The sequence below is a fragment of the Lontra canadensis genome, unplaced genomic scaffold (assembly GCF_010015895.1).
Source record: "Lontra canadensis isolate GAN:19392208 unplaced genomic scaffold, GSC_riverotter_1.0 scaffold1, whole genome shotgun sequence".
In the NCBI taxonomy this organism is placed as follows: domain Eukaryota; kingdom Metazoa; phylum Chordata; class Mammalia; order Carnivora; family Mustelidae; genus Lontra; species Lontra canadensis.
In genome coordinates, this window is record NW_022630995.1 from 97,301,626 (window position 1) to 97,323,938 (window position 22,313).

The 22,313-nt window shown below is 37.8% G+C and overlaps 1 protein-coding gene across 2 annotated transcripts in view; it reads right to left on the minus strand.

Annotated features, from left to right (window-relative positions):
* Positions 1 to 9,099: 9,099 nt before the first annotated feature.
* Positions 9,100 to 22,313, minus strand: part of EGF (epidermal growth factor) — a 104,304-nt gene continuing 91,090 nt past the window's right edge. Inside the window, exon 24 of one of the 2 annotated variants that reach the window (XM_032859867.1) lies at positions 9,100 to 10,138. In XM_032859867.1, coding sequence (XP_032715758.1) covers positions 10,098 to 10,138 — 41 coding nt within the window. In that variant the 3' untranslated portion in view covers positions 9,100 to 10,097. Of the gene's footprint in view, positions 10,139 to 19,742; positions 20,024 to 22,313 lie in introns of those variants that run through there. The other variant, XM_032859858.1, reaches the window with a different exon arrangement.

Sequence of the window (22,313 nt, forward strand, 5' to 3'; positions counted from 1 at the left end):
TAAGTTTCATATTCATATGAAGATTAGGGCAATGTCTTTAAGCCTTCAAAACTGCCCCCGAAGGGAAGAGGCCAAACGTCTGTGGCTCTACCACAGAAAACTTACACACAGCTTAAAAGGACAAAAGTGACTCCTGCCAAGAAACCAGAGTGAGGAAGTTATGGATTTGGTCTTGATGTCTACCATTTGGCAAAAAAAGGGAAGACTTGTGCTGAATTAGTGTGATGAATAGACACACCATAAACATGGCAAGATCAGGCACCCTGCAGTGTTTTAGAGGCCAACAGACTCAAAAAGGACACTTCCATTTATTTTTTTAGAGGCTTTGAAAATTGATCTCTAAAGTGGTCCCAGGTGAATGTCTCTTGGCCCAACAAATCTCTGAGAGTACTTTGATTTTCTTTGCATCCCAAATAAATTTATCCATTGTGGCTATGCCTCTTAATTGACGAAATGAAAAGATGGAAAAGAAGCCAAGTTTCTGATTAAACTAATGTGCCAGTCCTCTGAATTATGGAAGACCTCTTGCAAACCCCAAATGGGTCATACGGTTTTTCTGGGACTAGATTTAAAAAAAAATGAACAAATAACAAGACCAATTCTGACAATCCAGGGCTGAGATGAATTGCTACAGGATTTCTTTCTAAGCTCCCCAAGCTGGAATAATTTCTTTGCCCTCCCCAGCCTCATGCCAGAGAACTTTCTCATTATCCTTTCGCATCCATCCCCATCACCCCTCTCCACTGCACACTCCTTCAAGTACTTCTATTGCTAGAAATGACCTAGGTGCTTCCAGCTAAGGAAAAAAAAAAAAAAAAGGCCAACATTGGAGCCCATTGGAAGGGGGACACACCACAATGTCTCTACCCAGGAGTAAACATCTAGATTAGGGAGTAAAAGTAAAATGCTGCCATCATTTCCGGGATCCTCAATGTAGTGGAAGAGAGAGCATTTGGCACAGTATGTGGGTGGGGGGGGAGGTGGGGGAGGGCGGAGGGTGTAGGTTTCAGTTCCAAACTATAATGTTTCCCTTTAGACATCATTTGTAGTTTGGAAATCACACTCAAGAGATTCCCTGAAAGGCCATACACGCCTCCCTGGATAAGCTCTTGAAAAGGGACATTTGACTATTATAACTGCAAATTTGCACTGAGTTCAGGGATGGCAGAAAGAGAAATAATACCATATAAAGGGGCTCCTTCTTTAGGATGGCTGGCTGCAAGCAAGTCTTTCATTTCTTCCACAATCTCACTGAAATGACAGAAGAATAAAATCTAAACTACAAAAACTAGTTCAAGTGGACAATTCATAATTTTTTCTTTTCTAGAATATTTTAATTTGACAGGTATATTCCCTATGCAAACATCAGAAACAAGTTTAACTTAACTGTATGAACAGGGTTTAAAGGAAATTAGAACCATACCAATTATGTTGGAAAATGGCAGTCTCTCCCATTATATATAAGAAAAGGGCGCAATGCAAGATAGGCAAAATTTGGTTTCGTGATGGGGTGCCTGGGTGGCTCAGTCAGTTAAGCATCCGGCTCTTGGTTTCAGCTCAGGTCATGATCTCAGGATCGTGGGATCGAGCCCCACATTGCATAGGGATCTCCACTCAGCAGGGAGTTGGCTTGGAATACTCTCCCCCTGCCCCCCCCCCCGCCCAAATACGTAAGTAAAGCCTTTAAAAAATTTTAGTTTGGTGAGCCATTTACATAAACATGACCTTGGGGTGTTAGCTGACTCACGCTATAGATGTATTTTAACATTTTGAACTACTCAGTCTACCCACGTCTCCTGCTGTAGAGGCTGACCAAAGGGCATGTCCGTCTTCTGTCCATCTGTTCTCCCGCCAATAGCTAATGAGAGCAGTGTAATCCAGGGTAAGCAAACCCAAAAATTGGACTAGGATAATCAGATTCCCTCTTCCACGAATTTGGAATTGGGAAACTGGATCAGCTGTCTCTTGATTCACTTGCTCCTCAAAGTGGAATCTGTGGGCCAGCAGCATCCAGGTCAGCTGAGAACTTGTTAAAAAGGTACACTCCTTCCCTGAGACTTAATGAGCCATTATTTGCATTTGTGACAAGATTTCTGCATGATTTTGAGGACATTCAAGTTTAAGGGACACCGAGCTGGACGCTGGGGAGGGGGCACTTGGAATGAAAGATGGTATAGAATTTGGAGTATATGTGTGGTATATATATCTGGAGTATGGTGTTCAGTTTGGACATCTCGCTTCTAAAAGGACAATGATGTTCTGGATCCCTGCCTCCAAGGAGAGGCACCAGCTCTTCTGAAAGGTCTAAAAATATAATCGTAGAGGAATGCACAAAAAGTCAGGGAGATTTGGCTTCTGGGGGAGGAAAAAAAAGATTTTCAGGAGACATGTCTTGAAAAAGGAGATACTACTTTTTAGTATTTAAAGGATTAAATGAAGAATTGGTCATCTAGCCATCAGAGCCGGTCCAGTGGATGGCTGTTACAGACAGAATGTTCTTGAAACTCTAATGGCATAACAGCTGTCCTCTAAAGCACCAAGCTGTCCACGATTACAGGCAGTAAGTTGAAAGTAGAGTGAAAGGGCCCTCTTCAGAGACTTGGGACAGGAAATCCTACTTTGAGCATGGAACTAAACCTTTAGGATATGTTGTATGACTAAACTGTCCGGTTGCAAGGCTAAGACTACAAAGGCTCTTTTCTTCCTTCCCTTCGTGAGTATACTGAATGATCACTGAAGTCCAGATTTTTCTTTTTTTTTCTTTTCTTTTAAGATATATTTATTTTAGAGAGCAAGCATGAGTAGGGGGAGGGGCAGAGGAGAGAATGGCAAGCGGATGCCTGGCCATCCCACCACCCATGAGATCTTGACCTGAGCCGAAACCAAGAGTCCCATGCTCAACCAACTGAGCCACCCAGGCGCCCCCAGATTTTTTTTCTTTTCTTTTCTTTTCTTTTCTTTTTTCTTTTTTTCTTTTTCTTTTTCTTTTTTTTTTTTTTTAGAATTCCTCTATTCTCTTATTTTTTTATAAACATATAATGTATTTTTATCCCCAGGGTTACAGGTCTGTGAATTGCCAGGCTTACACACTTCACAGCACTCACCATAGCACATACCCTCCCCAATGTCCATACCCAGATTTTTTTATTTGCCTTATTTTCTGAGAATTTGCTGAGTTTCACAGCAGATTTTGAATAAGAAGATGGTAACAACTGTGGGAGAATACAAAGTCATTTGGAGTCCAAGAGAAAAACTGAGAGAAAGCTGTGAGTTTGGAATGAGAAAGGGACGGACCTGGTGCCAAGAGTTCCAATGAGGCGGAGGACTAAAAATGGGGATGGAGGCAGAAGTCTTTAGATTCTACTTTCTTTCATTTTGTGATCTTGACTGCCCTTCTGCTTTAATTACTTAAAAAAATTATCCCTACCTATTATCTCATGAATGCAAGAAGGACAGACAGTTTCATTATCATTTCCATCTTGGGACAAACATACACATTGCTATATTAATCTGTTGAATAATTTAGCAAACACAGAAGGCTGCACAAGGATTCGAAAAGCAGAATTCAAAAATGAAAGTTAAGAAGAAAAACTGAACAACGGTTTGCTAAAGGTCAGCTTTGGTAATAGAAGGTCAAAGCAAATCAAATCACCAACATTTGAATGCCTTTTTTCCTCATAATTGCAAACATCATTTTATTTTTACCATACCCAACCAGGTAATTCCAAATGCCAATTTTTATTTTTTCTATGTATTTCCTCCTTTGTTATACACAGCCTTTCTTTGCCCATAACCTCCATGATCTCATTCCTCGTTTTGATCCCTCTATTTGCCAAATGTGTTCAAAATGGGTGGTGAAAAATAAGTAAGTAAATAAGTAAATAAATAAATAAATAAATAATAAAAGTGTGGGGGAAAAAAAAAAACACAAAATGTGCGGTGAAAAGCATTTCTGCCCTTCTTCAGGCTGTTGCAACTGTGGAGGAAAATTCCCAGAAGAGAACATGGTGACCCAGCCTGTATGCTCCGTGGCTACAGAGAGCCAGACTTCAGAAAGCCCAGCTCGGATAAACACAAGGAATGTGAGTAATTCTGCTTTGGAATCCATAAAGTGTTTAGTAGAATTTAGGGACAATTTCTATTGTGTTCTTTTCACCATTTTGGAACTGTGAAATATACATCCCCCCTTTTTTTGTCTTACATGTAGGCAGTTTACAGAGAAATAATTAACAATAACAACAACAACAATAATAAAGACCTATGTAGCCACCACCAAGACTTAGCAATAGAACATTATTTCATACCTATTTTTCATATTAACCTATTTTCAAGTGTGTAGCTACAATTCACTTATTTTTAGCTACTATACAGTATTCCATATCATAATAATATATATTATATATAACATACATAATAATAATTCTATATAAGACTCTATAATAATTTCTTTTTAAGATTTATTTATTTATTTGAGAGAGAGAGAATGCACGAGCAGGGCAGAGAGGCAGAGGGAGAGAGAGAGAAGCAGACACCTCACTGAACATAACCTGATCATGACCTGAGCCGAAGGCAGACACTTAACCGACTGAAGCACCCAGGCACCCCAAGATCATACGATAATTTCTTGTTCACATTACTGTTGATGGATATTTTGCATAAAAGATTAACTATTTTATATGTGCCTTGAGAGATACAAGTGTAAGGCTTTCCCTAGCATATACGCCTCAGATTAAACTTGATAAGTTGTGAAATATGAACATGTCCAACTTCACTTGGTAGTGCCAACATAATTATGCCAATCAACAGCCTACCAGCTGTGTAAGAGGACTGTTTGTTCCACGCTTTTGCTAAAACTTGGACTTGTCTGAGTGAAATGTCTGCCAGAGGCTTGGTGTGAAATGGCATCCCCTTGTGCTTTGTTCCCTGAATAATAATGTAATGGTACTTCGTGTGGTTATTAGGTCACATTTGTGTTTCATCTTCTGCCTCATTTTCTAGTGCATTGTTTTCTCTTGCTTATTGCCTTTAGGACATATTTATATATTCCAGGTTTATAGCAAACTTTGTCAGTTATATCTGTTGCAAACTTCTTCTTAAAGGTACATCTTGTATTTGACCTCCTTATGGTGTATTTCGAGAAAAAGAAGTTCTTTATTTTCATGAAAATTTACTGAGATTTTCATTTTGGGGGCCTTGATTGAGAAATTCTTCTTTAACCCAAGGCTATTAAATATGCGCTCTTATAAATGTTTCTAAAAGAATAACAGTTTTACCTTCTACATTAAAATTTATATTCTACCTTGGGTTGATTTTTGTGTAAATGTGTAAGATAGGGATCTGTTTCATTATATTCTGTATGGAAAACCAATTTCCTCGGCTGTCCTTATCGATAGTCCATTCCTTTCCCATCAATGTGCACCACCCACGCTATCATCTTTCAAGTTACTATGGGTGGTTCATTTACATTCCATGTTTCTGTATATTCTTGCAACAATACTACACTTCTTAGTTGCTATTGCTTTATAATAATTTCTGCTATTTGATAGATCAAGTCCTCCTATTTAATTCTTCGTGGGTAACTTTTGATTTTTCATACACAGTCTTTATTCATTTAAATCTACCCACATATTTGCCCTTTCAATTATTCCTCTTTTCTTGTATTTTCATGATTTGATCTGGGGTCATTTTACTTCTGTCTGAAAATTCTCCTTCAGTATTTCTATCGGTGCATGTCTCCTGGTATCCAGTTTTTTAGATTTGTGTTATCTAAAGTTCTTATTTTGTTCATTTTTGTAAAAAATATTTTTGCTAGATGTTGAAATCTAGTTACTTTCTTTCAATACTTTAAACATATTATTCTATTTTCTTCTGGCCTTCATCATTTCTGTCATCTGTCTTATTTTTGTTCATTTAAAACTATGCTTCTTATTTCTAAATGCTTTTGAAATGTTCTCATTTTCTTTGTATTAAAGGTTTTCTTTGTATTTCTCTTATTTGATTTTGTGGCATTTCTTCAACCTGGTTTATTATTTTTCATCTATTTTCAAATATTCTCAGACATTATCTCTTTAAATGCTGCTTTTACCATCTCTCTCTTCTAGCCTTCTAAAATTAAATATATATTTATTTTCTATTGACCTATTCTCTAGCTTACTAATTGTCTCAGCTGTGTCTAATCTTTAAACCCATTTACTGAGTTATGAATAAAGCTGCTTCAAAATTTATATATAAGTTTTTGTGTGGACATATTTAAATCCTTTGGGTAAATACCCAGAATTTGATTGCTGGATCATACCATCACAGTGCATTTAGTTTTGTTTTGTTTTTTAAGATTTTTTAAATTTACTTATTTTTAAGAGTGAGAGAGAGAGAGCACAAGCATGAGCAGGGGGAGGGCCAAAGGGAGCAGCAGACTCAATGGGAGCCTGACATGGGACTCCATCCCAGGACCCTGGGATCATGACCTGAGCCTAAGGCAGACACTTAACCAACTGAGCCACCCAGGTGCCCCAATGTATGTTTAGTTCTTTTTTTTTTTTTTTAAGATTTTTTATTTATTTATTTGACAGACAGAGATCACAAGTAGGCAGAGAGGCAGGCAGAGAGAGAAGGAGGAAGCAGGCTCCCTGCTGAGCAGAGAGCCAGATGTGGGGCTCGATCCCAGGACTCTGGGACCATGACCCGAGCCGAAGGCAGAGGCCTAACCCACTGAGCCACCCAGGCGCCCCTGTATGTTTAGTTCTATAAGAAATGCCAAACTGTCTTACAAAGTAGAAGTACCATTTTGCATTTCCACTAACAACAAATGATTTCCTGTTGCTTCACATCCTTGCTAGAATTTGGTGTTTTCAGTGTCCCTGATTTTGACCATTCTATAGGTATGTAGCAGTAACTCACTATTGTTTTAAAAATGCAAATTTAAGATGAAGTGGAGTACATTTTCTTATGCTTATAATTTGACATTTGTATATTTTCCTTTTTTTATTTTATGGAAAAATTTGTGTAATACAAAAATTAGGCATACCTTAAATATTTGGTTGAACTTGCTTGTTAGATCAGTTAGGATTCAATCAAGGAAGCACATCACTGAATATTATAAAATAAAATTTTATTAAAAATTAGATTCTTGCATAATTTCAGAGGAGCTGGGAAAGTGAGGTCCAGACTGGTAACTTAGAGGATCAGAGGAAAATCACTGATCAGCCCTCCTGATGCAATGAGATGAATGGATAAGGTAAAGTTTGCAGAAAAATCTGCAAAGCCAGGTGCTCTTACCTTCTCAAGTGGAAGCATAAAGCAGAGCTGGTGGGGAGGTTAATGGAAGATTTTTGCATCTGTAGCAAGTGGTCCCTTGGGATCAAGGATGTGCATTAGACCCAGTAGTCAGGAAAAAGAGACGACACCAAGTAAGGGAGAGGGAGAACAATCTGCAGCCAGACAGCAATCACCATGGGGAAGAGTGAGAACAAGCGGCACCAACCAACTGTGTCACAAAAACACACAGGAATAAAATTCTGGGAAACAGTTCCAGTTGACCAAGTTGACACAATGCAAAGACACGAAATATTTAAAGCTTATATTTTCCCTGTGGAAAGATTTTTAAATGTTTTAATTTCTTTAATGGGTTTGGGACTATTCAGATTTTCTGTTTCTTTCTCTGTCAGTTTCAGTAAGCTAATTTTTTTTTTCCTAAATGATTGTCCATTGGCTTAAATTTGAAATTTTACTGTTACAAAGTCATCATACTATTCTCTTACTTTTTAAATTGTTACCACACCTGTATTTGTATGCCCTTTTCATCCATAATATTAGTTGTTCATTCTCTCTCTTTCTTTTGATTAATATTGTTGTATATTTGTTAAACTTCTCAAACAACTAACTTTTGGCTTTTTTGATCCTTATAATTTTTAATTTTTTCTTTTTTAAAGATTTTTTTAAAAATTTATTTATTTGACAGACAGAGGCCACAAGTAGGCAGAGAGGCAGGCAGAGAGAGGAAGGGAAACAGGCTCCCTGCTGAGCAAAGAGCCCTATGTGGGGCTCCATCCCAGGACCCTGGGATCATGACCTGAGGCTTTAACCCACTGAGCCACCCAGGTGCCTCAATTTTTTCTTTTTTCAATAATTTCTCCTTTTATCTTTATGAAGTCTTCACTTACACTCCTTTGGATTTATTCTACTTTCCTTTGTTAACTTCTTCAGTTGGGTATTTCTTAGCTCATTAATTTTTTTTTTTCTGTATAAGGATATATCCTATATCCTTTATATGATTCCTATATAATTCCCTCTCAATGCCAATTTAGTTATATACCATTCATTGTGGTATATAGAATTTTCACAGTTGTTCAGTTCTATGTGTTTTCTAATTTCCATTATGATTTCTTCCTTGGCCCATAAGTTATTAGGAAATGTTTATGTAATTTACAAACATTTTGTTTATCACTTTATTATTAACGCTAACTGAATTTCATTACAATCAGAGAATATGGTCTATATCACCACATTCATGTGGTCCCCAGAAAATTATTGAAGCTACATTATGGACTAGCACATACATATTAATTTTCATGAAGTTATATGTGCTCCATATATATCCAGTTCTAATTACTGTACTTTAAAGTCTTCTATGTCCTCACTAATTTTTTTGTCTCCCAATTTTATTAATTACCAAGAGCAGTATGGCAAAATCTACTGTGATGTTATTTTCTTCAATACTTCTGATAAAATGTCAATTTTTTGCTTTATATATTTGAGGATAGGTATCATAGGTATATGATTTTAGAACTGTAATATATTTCTGGAAAAAATAAACACTTTATTATTATGAAGTAATTTCTTTTTTTTTTTAAGTAGTCAGTAGGGACTGTTTTTTTTTTATTTAATTTTATTTATTTATTTATATGATAGACAAAGACCACAAGTAGGCAGAGAGGCAGACAGAGAGAGTGGAAGGGAAGCAGGCTCCCTGCTGAGCAGAGAGCCAGATGCGGGGCTCGATCCCAGGATCCTGGGATCATGACCTGAGCGGAAGGCAGAGGCTTTAACCCACTGAGCCACCCAGGTGCCCCTATGAAGTAATTTCTTGTCTCTAGTAATATATTTTATTATTCATCTTTAATTTCCTTCAACTTTGGATACAATCTTTAAGAACAAGTAAAATGGAAAGAATATCTGCTCCACTAAATTTTTTAGATTGGATGTGAGAACCAATGAGATCAAATAAGATAAGGAATACAATAATCAGAAGCCACAATGCAAATGTAAGATATAATTCTGGAGAAAAATATTTTAATTCTACAGATTCAAAGTCTTTTTGATAGTGCAAACTGCCATACACACCCACATCTATAAGACTAGGTAGGCTCAAATGGGATTTGGGTATAAATGGTTTAAAAGCTCAATCATAACCCAGTCATTGTCATACTGCTTTTAGGTGGTATTTCCTTACCATTAAGGCAACAGGTGGAAATACTAATAAAAGCTGGTGATGATAGTGAAAAATTTTGGAAAGTGGCTGTTGACAGAGATCAAGTAGTTCTAGAACTCTAATTATATATTTGCTTACCTATCATTAGAAGCCACCACCTGTGTCTTTTGTGCTGCTGTCTCCAGCTCTAACAAATTAATACGTATTTAAAACTAATGTCCACATTTGACAGTGTATTTCTATTTGTTTAACAGCTGCCAACAAGTGTTAGAGAACTATCTCCCTAGAATATATAGACAAAGGGGTTATTCTCATAACACATAATTTGCAGTATGGAAAGTCAATTGATATTTTCAGAAGCTTTATGAGGTTTCTCAAAAACCTCTTTAGCTTATAAGCATCTTGCCTTTAAAACAATAGGTAAAAGCAAAAAAAAAAATTATTTTCCCAGATCTACCTGGACATAGATAAACTGTACAATGTTGTCTCATAAAACAAATATAGTCATAATTAATGCTCTTTATCCAATGCATAAAACTTGATGAATAAATGACCAACATATCCCAAACATATATGTCTAAGAGGGTCATTTTAATGTAAAAGTGAAATTGAATGTTTAACCTGCCTTGATATTTGTGTACAACACCTTGTGAAATTCTGACCCAGGGGTTTAGGGCTCTGCTCTTAGCCCCATCTTCATATGCCACTTGCCTGGAAAAGAAGCAGTACAAACAAGTTTACCATACTGGAAGCTAATACGATTGAAACAGTGGTCTCAAAAAGGGGTAAAATAATAACAATAATAATATGGTTTAATTTTATGGCAAGCATTAGTGGTAAGCACCATGCATGCGTTATTTCACTTGAAAGCACAACAACCCTATGGCAATGGTAATATTATTCTCCCCATTGTGAATATGAGGAAATTGAAATTTAGAGAGATTAAGTAGTTTGAAGAAGGTTACAAAGCTAGTTAGGTGATACATGGTATTTAAAATCTAGTCCTGTGGAATTCAGAGACCATCTTTTTAACCACTACATCATGTATCATCATTATATACATAATGACATCACCTCATCTATTTGGAACTGATGTATCCCCAAGCTAAGTATACAACTGAAAACAGTAGGGAAAAACTAAAGGTTGCAACATACCAAAAGTTTAAGGGCTAAAATTTATGTATGTACTCAGGAAATATTCATAAACTTGCCTTCAATACACATTTATTCTTACTTTATATACGCTGCTAACTTGCTTGGTTATCTGAATACCACGTTTACAAAACAGAAGCAACGAGAAAGGTGAGATGAGGAGCTTGCATGGGAGGTAACTGATGGAGCCATGAGGGCTGACAGCTGGAAAGTCCACAGGAAAAGTAATGTAAATAATAGGTTAAAATGTTCAGACTCAAGATTTAAGAACCTTTAATATGCAGTAAAGGAGCTCTGATCATCACAAAATGATAGCACTTTATTATGGCTTATATGTAATAAAGTCCTTATTTTATTAAGAAAATGTATACTTGTGCTCAACATGTTTTTGTTTTGTTTTGTTTTTAAGATTTTATTTATTTATTTATTTATTTGTCAGACAGAGAGAGAGAGAGAGAGCACAATCAGTGGGAGCAGCAGGCAGAGGGAAAAGCAGGCTCCCCACTGAGTAGGGAGCCTGATGAGGAACTTGATCCCAGGACCCTGGGATCATGACCTCATCCCAAGGCAGACGCTTAACTGACTGAGCCACCCAGGCATCACTTATGCTCAACATGTTTTATACGATGATACATTTATGCTCAACGTGTTTTATACAATGATAGATACACTTATGCGTAACATGTTTTATATAATGATAGAGACGGAGTTATCCTAGACTGATAAAGGAGCATCGGTATTTAAAGCAGTAAGGCCTACAGCATCTCAATACCTTGGAAATAGTAATAACACCTTAGTTTGTATTGATGCTTGCTGGGACTTATGTTGTTTTCACACAAAGAATGCTTCATTTTAGAGTTAAAGAAACCAAGGTGTGAACATTTGACTCACTGTCCAAAATAACTCCCTAAAAGTTCTGAATGATAACAGTTTTACTATCCTTTCATTATTTTGGCAGATGAATGGTATAAATTTAAAAATAAGAACCCAAATAACTCAGGCATTAATTTGGGATTTATAACTCTTCATTTAGAACACATCCTGGCAGCTGGTTGGAAGACAGCGGTGGAGTAGGAGGACCCGAGGCTCTCCCCGTCCCACAAATACAATTCGATAACTATGAAATCATCCTAAATACCCCAGAAATGGGCCTGAAGACGGGGAAATTAACCACACAACTAAACGTAGAGAAGAGGCCACACTGAAGAAGTTAGGAAGTGTGGCGATGGGCTTAGGAGAGAAATGGGTCATGGCATTGCTGGAGGTGGGGAGCATGGTTGTAGCAAAGGGTGAAAAACAGATTAGTACACAGGGGAGCACACAGAGAAAAGGAATCCCTGAGCAAATGGCTTGGAAAACAAGAGGGGTTTGCTTGAGTTCTTGCAACCAGTGGGAGTTAAAGTTTGGAGTTTTAAAGGTCAGCATCCTTGGTTCTGGGATAGCTTCGAGGGCATGAAGGCTGCTATTGGAGAAAAGGCCAGCAAATAGCCCAGAAACATACAGTATGAAAACAGTGATGTGAAGATTACCTGGGGCACACAGTGGGAGGTTATTCACTCATCTCAGAGCACATCCCAGAGAGACAGCATTCGTGGAGAGGTTGCTGTGGGAACAAAGAAACTGGCAGTGCTGTGTCCCTCTCTCACCCCTCAGGATAAAAACAGAGCCACCTGTGGGAACCAGCGCAGCACTGACACTCACTACCTAACTTGCTTACCACCAAGCCCCACCTCCCTGCACTCTGCTGGAACTGCCCCTCCCAGTCCTGCTTGACTCAGTCCCAGCACAGCAGCAGCCCCCCTCCCAGAAGACCAGCCCAAAGCCCTATTCAAACCATCACCTGACCTGGAGTTTTGCAGAGCCTTGGTTCTGGTGGTGGTGGTGACAGGGCTCATTTCACAAACAGACCAGCACACACTTGGCTAAAACACACCACCTTCAGGCCAGGGACCAAACACTGCCCATAACAGGCAAAGAGACCCACTGCAGATGGCTGGCCTGAAGGATAAAGTGGCCAGGACAAAATAGCAGAGCACACACAGCACACATTGGAGACAATCCTGGAAGCACCAGGCCCTAGAAAGCAGGGAGCACTACATTGCAGGGCACTACAAGGTCTCTTCTTCATAAGGCCATTACCTTCAAGAACAGGAGAGGTAGCTGACTTTCCTGACTTTCCTAACACACAGCAACAGGCACAGAGACTTAGACAAAATGAGAAGACAGAGAAATCTGTCTCTAGTGAAAGAACAGGACAAGGCCATGGCCAGAGATCTAAGTAAAACAGATATAAGTAACATGCCTGATAGAGAATTTAAAGAAGTGATCGTTAGAATAGCCACTGGACTTCCAAAAAGAGTGGAAGACAGGAGTGAGACCCTTACCACAGAAATAAAGAATAACATAGCAGAGATAAAGGGCTCAAAAAGCAAAATGAGAAACACGCCTGATGGGATAAACAGCAAGCTGGAAGAGGCAGGGGAATGTAGAAACATCTAACATGCAAATGGATGTCAAAAGAAAGTGGGAGTAGCAATACTTACATCGCACGAAGTAGACTTTAAAACAAAGACTGTAACAAAAGACAAAGAAAGATACTATTAATAATAAGGGGAACAATCTAAGAAGATGTAACGATTGCAAATATTTATGTACCTAACATGTGAGCACCCAAATACACAAAACAATGAATAACAAACATAAAGGAAATAATCAGTAAGGATACAACAATACTAGGGGAACCTTAACACCCCACTCACATCAACGGACAGATCATTTAAGCAGAAAATCAACCAGGAGACAGTGGCTTTGAATGACACACTGGAACAGATGGACTTAACAGATATATTCAGAACATTCCATCCTAAAACAGCAGAATACACATTCTTTTCAAGGACACATGGAACATTCTCCAGAATAGATCACATATCATCAGCCCACAAAACAAGCCTCAACAAATTCAGAAGATGAAAGTCATTCCATGCATATTTTCTGACCACAAAGCTATGAAACTAGAAGTCAACCACAAGAAAAAAATCTGGAAAGACCACAAATACAAGGAAGTTAAATAACATGCTACTAAACAACAAATAGGTCAACCAGGAAATAAAACAAGAAAAAAAAAAAAGCACACAGAAACAAAGGAAAATGAAATCACAATGATCAAAAATCTCTGGGATGCAGAAAAAGCAGCTCTAAGAGGAAAGTTTATAGCAAGACAGGCCTACCTCAAAAAGCATGAAAAATCTCAAACAACTTCACCTTACATCTAAAGAATCTAGAAAAAGAACACAAATGAAACCTAAAACAAGCAGAGGAAGGAAATAATAACTATTAGAGCAGAAATAAATAATATAGAACTTAAAAAAACAATAAAACAAATCAATGAAACCAGGAGCTGGTTCTTTGAAAACATCAATAAGATTGATAAACCTCTAGACAGACTTATCAAGAAAAAAGAAAAAGGACTCAAATAAATAAAATCACAAATGAGAGAAGAGAAATAATAATCATCACAGAAACACAATTATAAGAGAATATTAGGAGAAACTACATACCAACAAATTGGACAAGCTAGAAGAAATGGATAAAATCCTAGAAACATATAAACTACCAAAACAGAAACAAGAAGAAAATTTGGGTAGACCAATTGCCAACAATGAAATTGAAGCAGTAATTTAAAAAAAACAAAAACAAAACAAAAAAACTCCCAACAAACAAAAGTCCAGTACAAGATGGCTTCACAGGCATACCCTACCAGACATTTAAAGAAGGGTTAATAGCTATACTTCTCAAACTTCTCCAAAAAATAGAAAAGGAAACATCCAAATTCACTCTATGAGGTCAGAATTACCCTGATACCAAAACCAAATAAAGACACCACTAAAAAAGAGAACTACAGGCCAATATCTCTGACAAATATAGATGCAAAAATTCTCAACAAAATACTAGTAAACTGAATCCAACAATACATTTTAAAAATCATTCACCACAATCATGTGGGATTTATTCCCAGGTGCAAGGGCGGTTAAACATTCACAAATCAACCAATATGACCCATCATATCAATAAGAGAAAGGATAAGAACCATATGATCATTTCAATAGATGCAAAAAAAGCATTTGACGAAGTATAACATCCATATAAAAGCCCTCAATGAGTAGGTTCAGAGAGAACATACCTCAACGTAATAAAGGCCATATATGAAAAGCTCACAAATATCATCCTTAATGGGGAAAGAACTGAGAGCCTCTCCCCTAAGGTCAGGAACAAGAGAAGGCTGTTCCCTTTCACCACTTTCATTCAACATAGTACTGGATGTCCTAGACATGGAAATAAGAAAACAAAAAGAAACAAAAGGCATCCAAATCCATAAGGAAGAAGTAAAACTTCCACTGTTTGTAGATGACATGATACTACATATAGAAAACCTGAAAGACTCCACCAAAAACCTGCTAGACCTGATAAATACAGTAAAGTTGCAGGATACAAAATCAATGTACAGGAATGTGTTGCATTTCTATACACTAATAATGAAGTAGCAGAAAGAGAAATTAAGAAAAGAGTCCCATTTTCAATTGCACCAAAAATAATTAAGATACTTCGGAGTAAACTTAACCAAAGAGGTGAAAGACCTGTACTCTTAAAACTATAAAACTGATGAAAGAAACTGAAGACGGCACAAAGAAATGGAAAGATATTCCATGCTCATAGACTGGAAGAAAAGTAATGTTAAAATGTCTATACCACGCAAAGCAACCTATACATTTAATGCAATCCCCATCAAAACACCACTTAATGTTTTTCACAGAGCCAGAACAAGCCATCCTAAAATTTGTATGGACCACAAAAGATATTGTATAGCCAAAGCAATCTTGAAAAAGAAAAGCAAAGCTGAAGGCATCACAATTCCAGACTTCAATCTATATTACAAAGCTGTCATAATCAAAACAGTGTAGAACTGGCACAAAAATAGTTGCAGAGATCCGTAGAACAGCCCAGAAATAAACCTCCAACTATTTGATTAATTAGTCTTTGATAAGGCAAGAAAAAATATCCAGTGGGAAAAGACAGTTTCTTCAACAAATGGTGTTGGGAAAACTGGACAGCAACATGGAAAAGAATAAAATCAGACCACTTTCTTTCACCATACACAAAAATAAATTCAAAATGGATTAAAGAACTAAATGTGAGACCTAAAACCATTAAAATCTTATAAAAGACCCAGGCAGTAAGATCTCTGACATTGGCTGAGCAACTTCTTTCTAGATGTGTCTCCTGGGACAAAGAAACAACAGCAAAAATAAACTACTGGGACTTCATTGAAATAAAAAGCTTCTGTGCAGCAAAAGAAACAATCAACAAAATTAAAAGGCCACCCGTGGAATAAAAGAAGATATTTGAAAATGACATAACTGATAAGGGGTTAGTATACAAAATACATAAAGAACTTATAAAACTCAATACCCCAAAAACAAATAATCCATTTTAAAAACTAAGCAGAAGACATGAACAGACATTTCTCCAAAAAGATGTACAGATGGCCAACACACACATGAAAAGATAGTCATTATCATTTACCATCAGGGAAATGCAAATCAAAACTACCAGGGGGTGAGATACCACCTCAAGTCTGTCAGAATGGCTAAAATCAATAACACAAGAAACAACAGGTGTTGGTGAGGAACTTGGAAAAAAAGGAACACTCTTGCGCTATTTGTGGGAATGCAAACTGTTGGTGCAGCCACTGTGGAAAATATTTTGGAGATTCCTCAAAGAGTTAAAAATAGAACTACCCTACAATCCAGCAATTTCACTACTAGGGATTTACCCAAAGAATACAAAAACATGTACCCCAAGGTTTATTGCAGCATTAGTTCTAATGGCCAAACCATGAAGGCAGTCCAAGTGTCTATCAACTGATGAATGGATAAAGAAAATATTGTGTGTATACACACACACACACACACACGCACATACGCACATAATGGAATATTATGCAGCCCATAAAAAGAATGAAACCTTGCCATTTGCAATGACATGGATGGAGCTAGAAAGTATAATGCTAAGTGAAATAAATCAGAGAAAGACAAAGACTATATTTCTTTCATATGTGGAATTTAAGAAACAAAACAAAAGAGCACAGGGGAAAAAAGAAAGTGAAGCAGACTAAGAGACAGACTCAACTCTAGAGAACAAACTGCTGGTTACCAGAGGGAAGGTGGGTGGGGAGGACAGGTGAAATAGGTGACAGGGATTAAGGAGGGCACTTGTGATGAGCCCTGGGTGTTGTATGGAAGCTTTGAACCACTATACCTGTACTAATGAGGTTGTACAGGTTGTACACCTGAAACTAATATAACATTGTATGTTAACTAACTGGAATTAAAATATAAACTTGAAAAAGAAGAAGAATGCATCCTGAAGTCTTAATTGTTGATCGCAGCGCATCTTAATTTTCTTCTGGCCTGTCAGAAACTGAATCGTGGCAAAAGGGCCAAATATTGCTGTAGAGGAAAAAAATATGACCACCAGCTAGGAAATTTTCCCACTTTATAATTTAAATGCCTCTGTTTCAGATGTGTCCACGACTAACATGATACTAAATGTCTGCCACATACTTTCCTAGGGAGCTATGCTGTGGCTAGCATATGCTCACTAGCTACAGATGTCCTATGACGTTCTAAACGGCAGAATTGCCTCAGGCATGTCTAACTTTGAAGAGCTGAGGTTGAAACAATGCATAGAACTAGGGTTTCTTATATAAAGACTTAAAAAAAGAAAGAAAAGGAAAACATAACAAGAAGATGACTAGGTATTTTCTTTTTCTCCCAAAATTATTTTTAAGGATTATTATTTAGTGCTTTTAACACATTTTTTATTATCACACAATAATCATTTATTCACATGACAAGGATGTGAGCTGGAAAGGTTAATATGTGGAACAGGTTTTGAAAGAATACAGAGTCCTAAGCCTTCATTAGATGCTAGAAGGGGGCTGAATGCTCATTTTATACGTAGTAGGTGACAAGTAGTCAAATAGAATCACAATCAGGCACTATGCCCAATGAGACCATGAGAGTTAGGAAATAAAAATATTCAGTCTGGAAAAAATGCAAATCAAACATCTCAGATGAAAATGCTCTTTCCTAAAAATTAATTTTTAAAGGAGGATATTTCTTGTAGAAATATGGAACCAAAAGAAAGGAAGCCATCTCTTCATGGCGATTTGTTGATTGCAAAATGCGAAGTACGTTTTCTGTTTAATTTGATGGGGGAGCCAGTGTTCCAGCCTGGTTTGGGATTTAACATGGTCCCAATTTATGAGGTATCAGATTCATTGAAAGGCTTGAAGGAAAAGGAGTATCTGGTTCAAAGATAATGTTATGCTATGAGCTACTGTGGTCTCATGTCGTCTCTTTGGTTATCATTGAAATTCTAAAAGAAAGAGGTAGTAAAATTTTTTAAAATTGTAACATCTACACCCAGAAAACTTCAGAAATGCTCACTTTGGGAAGGAGAAAAAAGATTCACACCTCGGAATATAATTTTACCATAGCTGGGAATATTCTGAGTATTGTTTTCTGAGGTCATTTCACTCATTAGGGAAAAAAAAATAGGTCTTCTGATCCTTTAGGGTATCAACTGTCAAAGCAAAACTTTATACAGAATACAGAAAAATGTGTTTTTTTATAAATCTGGGAAAGGGATCATACTGAATAATTATCTAAGTTATCCTCCTCACCACTAAATCTTTTCCAAAGTTCCTAAGTTTCTACTTGAAGAGATGTGCTTCAACTCCTTTTTATGCTGACTTCTGGTCTCAACACAGTCTAAGGAGTTGAAGAAAAATGCAAGAAAAAGTAAGCAAAGGGACTAGCTGATGCTTAAGCTGAAAAATCCAAAGGCCCAAACAGTCTATACTTACTGTATTAGGTAGTATAACGTGTAATAACAATGTCTTAGCAAAAAGAACAAGGTTTAATTAGAAGACCTTAGGAAGGGGGCACCTGGGTGGCTCAGTAGGTTAAAGCCTCTGCCTTCAGCTCAGGTCATGATCCCAGGGTCCTGGGATAGAGCCCCGCATTGAGCTGTCTGCTCAGTGGGGAGCCTGCTTCCCTTCCTCTCTCTCTGCCTGCCTCTCTGCCTACTTGTGATCTCTGTCTGTCGAATAAATAAATAAAAATCTTAAAAAAAAAAAAAAAGAAGAAGACCTTAGGAAGTTTTACTTTATAAAGTTCCAATAGATTTCAAAATTATTTTTAAAAGTATAGCAATAGGAAGCTTCAACAATCACTCTGGCAAATCACTTTGGTTCAACTCGAATATCCCCTAAACTATAATTTATTATTTAACTGGGAATACAAGAAAATGTTTGTTTCATGGTGATTTTATTGAAATAATTAGAAGAGATCGATTGTTCAAAATGAAAATAAATCCAGAAATTTGCTTGCAATCTCATATTTGAAAATAAGTACAGATTCTGTGCCAACACATGAAAGGAAAATTTACCATTTTCATTTAAAAAAAATATTCTGTGGGGAAAGGAGAGTGATGCTTGGGAAACGTGATGTCTCCGGGTAATTTTTCAAAATAAAATGTTTTTGTTCAAAGATTTTAAGATAGAAAAAATAAGCCAACTAATTCTGAAGAAATCAGGTTTAAGTTAATACAGTTTTTAATTAATTTATCAAAATTCATTCTGTGAAATCAGCAGCATAGATCAAACCAGTGATAGGTTAAATGCCCACAATGTATCAGACCAGCAATTTTAATATTCTAACAATTTTATGAGACTTAGATAAATGTTCTGTTCAGATAAAAGGAATTATAACTGACCAAACCACTGTGGTTGCCTACTTTTAGCCCAATTTCTTGTGGGGCGGCAGAGGAAAAAGTACCTAGCTGTCTTAACTATTGAAGACAACACAGTTTACAAAGTAACATTGTGCTTTGGTTTCCAGTAAGTTCCCTAGTGATTCTCTCCATTACTCTTACTTGAAAAATCTGCAACAGGACTGCTTGAAGGAAGAAACAAAAGCATGACTACCTATTTGTCTCCAGGACCCTGAGTGGGTGATGAGTGGTAGAGATTGTGTCACCAAAATCCATATTTTCCCTCTACCTTTTGAGATGAAGTATTACCATCTATCAACACAGTTAATCCTTTTTGATCTTCCTTTTAATTCTAGTTTTCACTGAGTCAGCTTCTTTTGGGGTGGTGGATCTGGGGCCCTTTGTTGTCATATGGGTTAGCCGATAGGAGAGAATGTGGCTTCTCAATCCCCAAAGCAATGGGCTGTGCCCCACAGGAGGGGAGAGGAAAGCTCTGCTCCGCTGTCTGGGGACCAGAGCCTCTATCACTGGACAGTGGAGTGCGGCAGTCTTGCTCTGTGCCCACATACATCTGAGGTTCATTTCTCCATGATGTCCATTGCACTGAGCCTATATGAAAGGAAAAAGAAACCTGAGGATTCACATCATTCACAACGTCCGGCAAGAGACACACAAATAACAGTGACTGGAGGGTAGGCCCAAAAGATGAGAGAGACACAGAATCAACCCATTCTCAGACTATGTGGACCCAATTTCTAAAAAATTCGTATTGGTTGCATGAGATGATTCAAAGGCAATGCTACCTGACATTCCTCTTTGACTTTCTCTGTGTACTTCTCTCCCCTTCTGGGAGCCTTGGGAACAGAGCTCAGGTTTCCAATGCATTTGCCTGCCTAGCCCCTCGCGTGGTCCTCTGCCCGAAACATGCTGCTAACTTAACCTGCACCAGCTCCTGTTGGCTGAAGTCAATGAATATGGTTCCATGGATCCACCACTAACACAGCCTGTGTTTTAATGGGTTTTCCAGGAGCAGGGAAGGACTCGGCTCAGAGCCAATCTCGATCTTTTATCTCATTTTCCTTTCTCTTTCCCTACTTTGGATCTCTCACCTCATGCATTTTATGAGACAGCTGGCCATGATTGGGCTGTGATCACTCAAATTGGGAGACAGTTTTATGAATGGCTCACAGAGAGTGAGTCAAACTGTAGTAGAGTGAGCAAAAAGGGAGATATTCTAATCTTTTCCTGTGTACTCAGCTAACCAAGTCCTTAGTTATTTTCTGAGTTTATTTTCTGGTCCAATCATTGTGCTGCTGGTTAACTGGAAAAATTATATGTACCTCTATACTGAATTACTTTTGTAATAAAGAATTAGGTGCTTTTAGCTCTTCAAGAAAAATATGTAACTGTAAGATATTCATTCTATTACTTTCTAATAATGTTAGTATTAACAACAAAACCCAAGCAACTTTTGAAAATGCCAAATGTTTTTGTTATGCAGGTAACAACACTGGTAACAGTTTACATATAAAACTTTATCAATTCTTAAGTGTACCCTAATATCCAAGGCCTTCATCAAGGAAAAAAAGTTCTACTGAATTTGGGTTACATGGCAATATACATAGGAGACAGATGTGAATGAGTTTTTCAAAACTAGAATCCTACATTCTCTCTGTAAGGAAATCTGAAGAGGAGAGTAGGGTAACAAGCATATATTTTTTAAGGATTTTATTTATTTATTTGACAGAGACACAGCGAGAGAGGGAACACAAGCAGGGGGAGTGGAAGGGGGAGAAGCAGGCTTCCTGCAGAGCTTGGAGCCCAATGTGGGGCTCAATCCTAGGATCCCAGGATCATGACCTGAGCCGAAGGCAGATGCTTAACAGTCTGAGCCACCCAGGTGCCCCAGTAACAAGCATATTCACAAAAGACAAACATCAGAGAGCTGAAGCCCCTCTCAGCAGAGAAACTGGTGTTTTGTTTTGCTTTGTTTTGTTTTTAAGATTTTATTTATTTGTCACAGAGAGAGGGAGACAGAGAGGGAACATAAGCAGGGGGAGAGGCAGGTTCCTTGCTCAGCCAGGAGCCCAATGCAGGACTCGATCCCAGGACCCTGGGACCATGACCTGAGCCAAAGGCAGTTGCTTAATCGACAGAGCCAGCCAGGCATCCAGAGAAACCGTGTTTTGTGGGTTCAATGTTTCTTCGAAACTTTCTAACAGCTTATAATTCAAAACGTGTTCAACTTTGTCCTCTGAGTTATGAAATAAAACTGACATCTGAGCCCCATGCCCAAGATGTTTATCATCATCGTGCAACTCTTGGCAAAAGTATTATGTTGAAAAGTATCTAATTCCAATTCCACCTGAGGCAGATTGAGTCCCAGAGCAGCCTGAGAACCCGGGATGATTTTATGGACCCTCTCCCAGTAGCCTGCATGGACTTCACAGATGACTCAGGCATCTGGCTGAGGGCTGGCCCTTGATAAGATGTGAAAACTCCCAAATCCCCAGGAGGACCCCTAGATCAACTTAAATTCACAGGAACCTTCCTACTGGAACATGGAACACATTTTCTTAGAGCCATTTACAATTTCACCAGAACTATACCTACAGCTACCAATACAGATCCCAAAGACTGACCACAAAACCCCACCGAATTCAAAAGAAAGAGTCACTCATTGTGTGCTTGCCCAAAGTGATCTAGCAGACTGCTGTGCAACCAGAGTTTTGAGGAAACAAGGTCACTTCGTGCACAATAAGAATTCAATCCAAATGCATCTTTCCAAGGCTCTGAGGCATTTCAATACAGCCCAGCCACTCGCATAGCTCATACATAGTTTAACTATTGTGTTTGCACTTCTGTGAGACTTGGAAAAACATTCAGGATCCAGATAAAG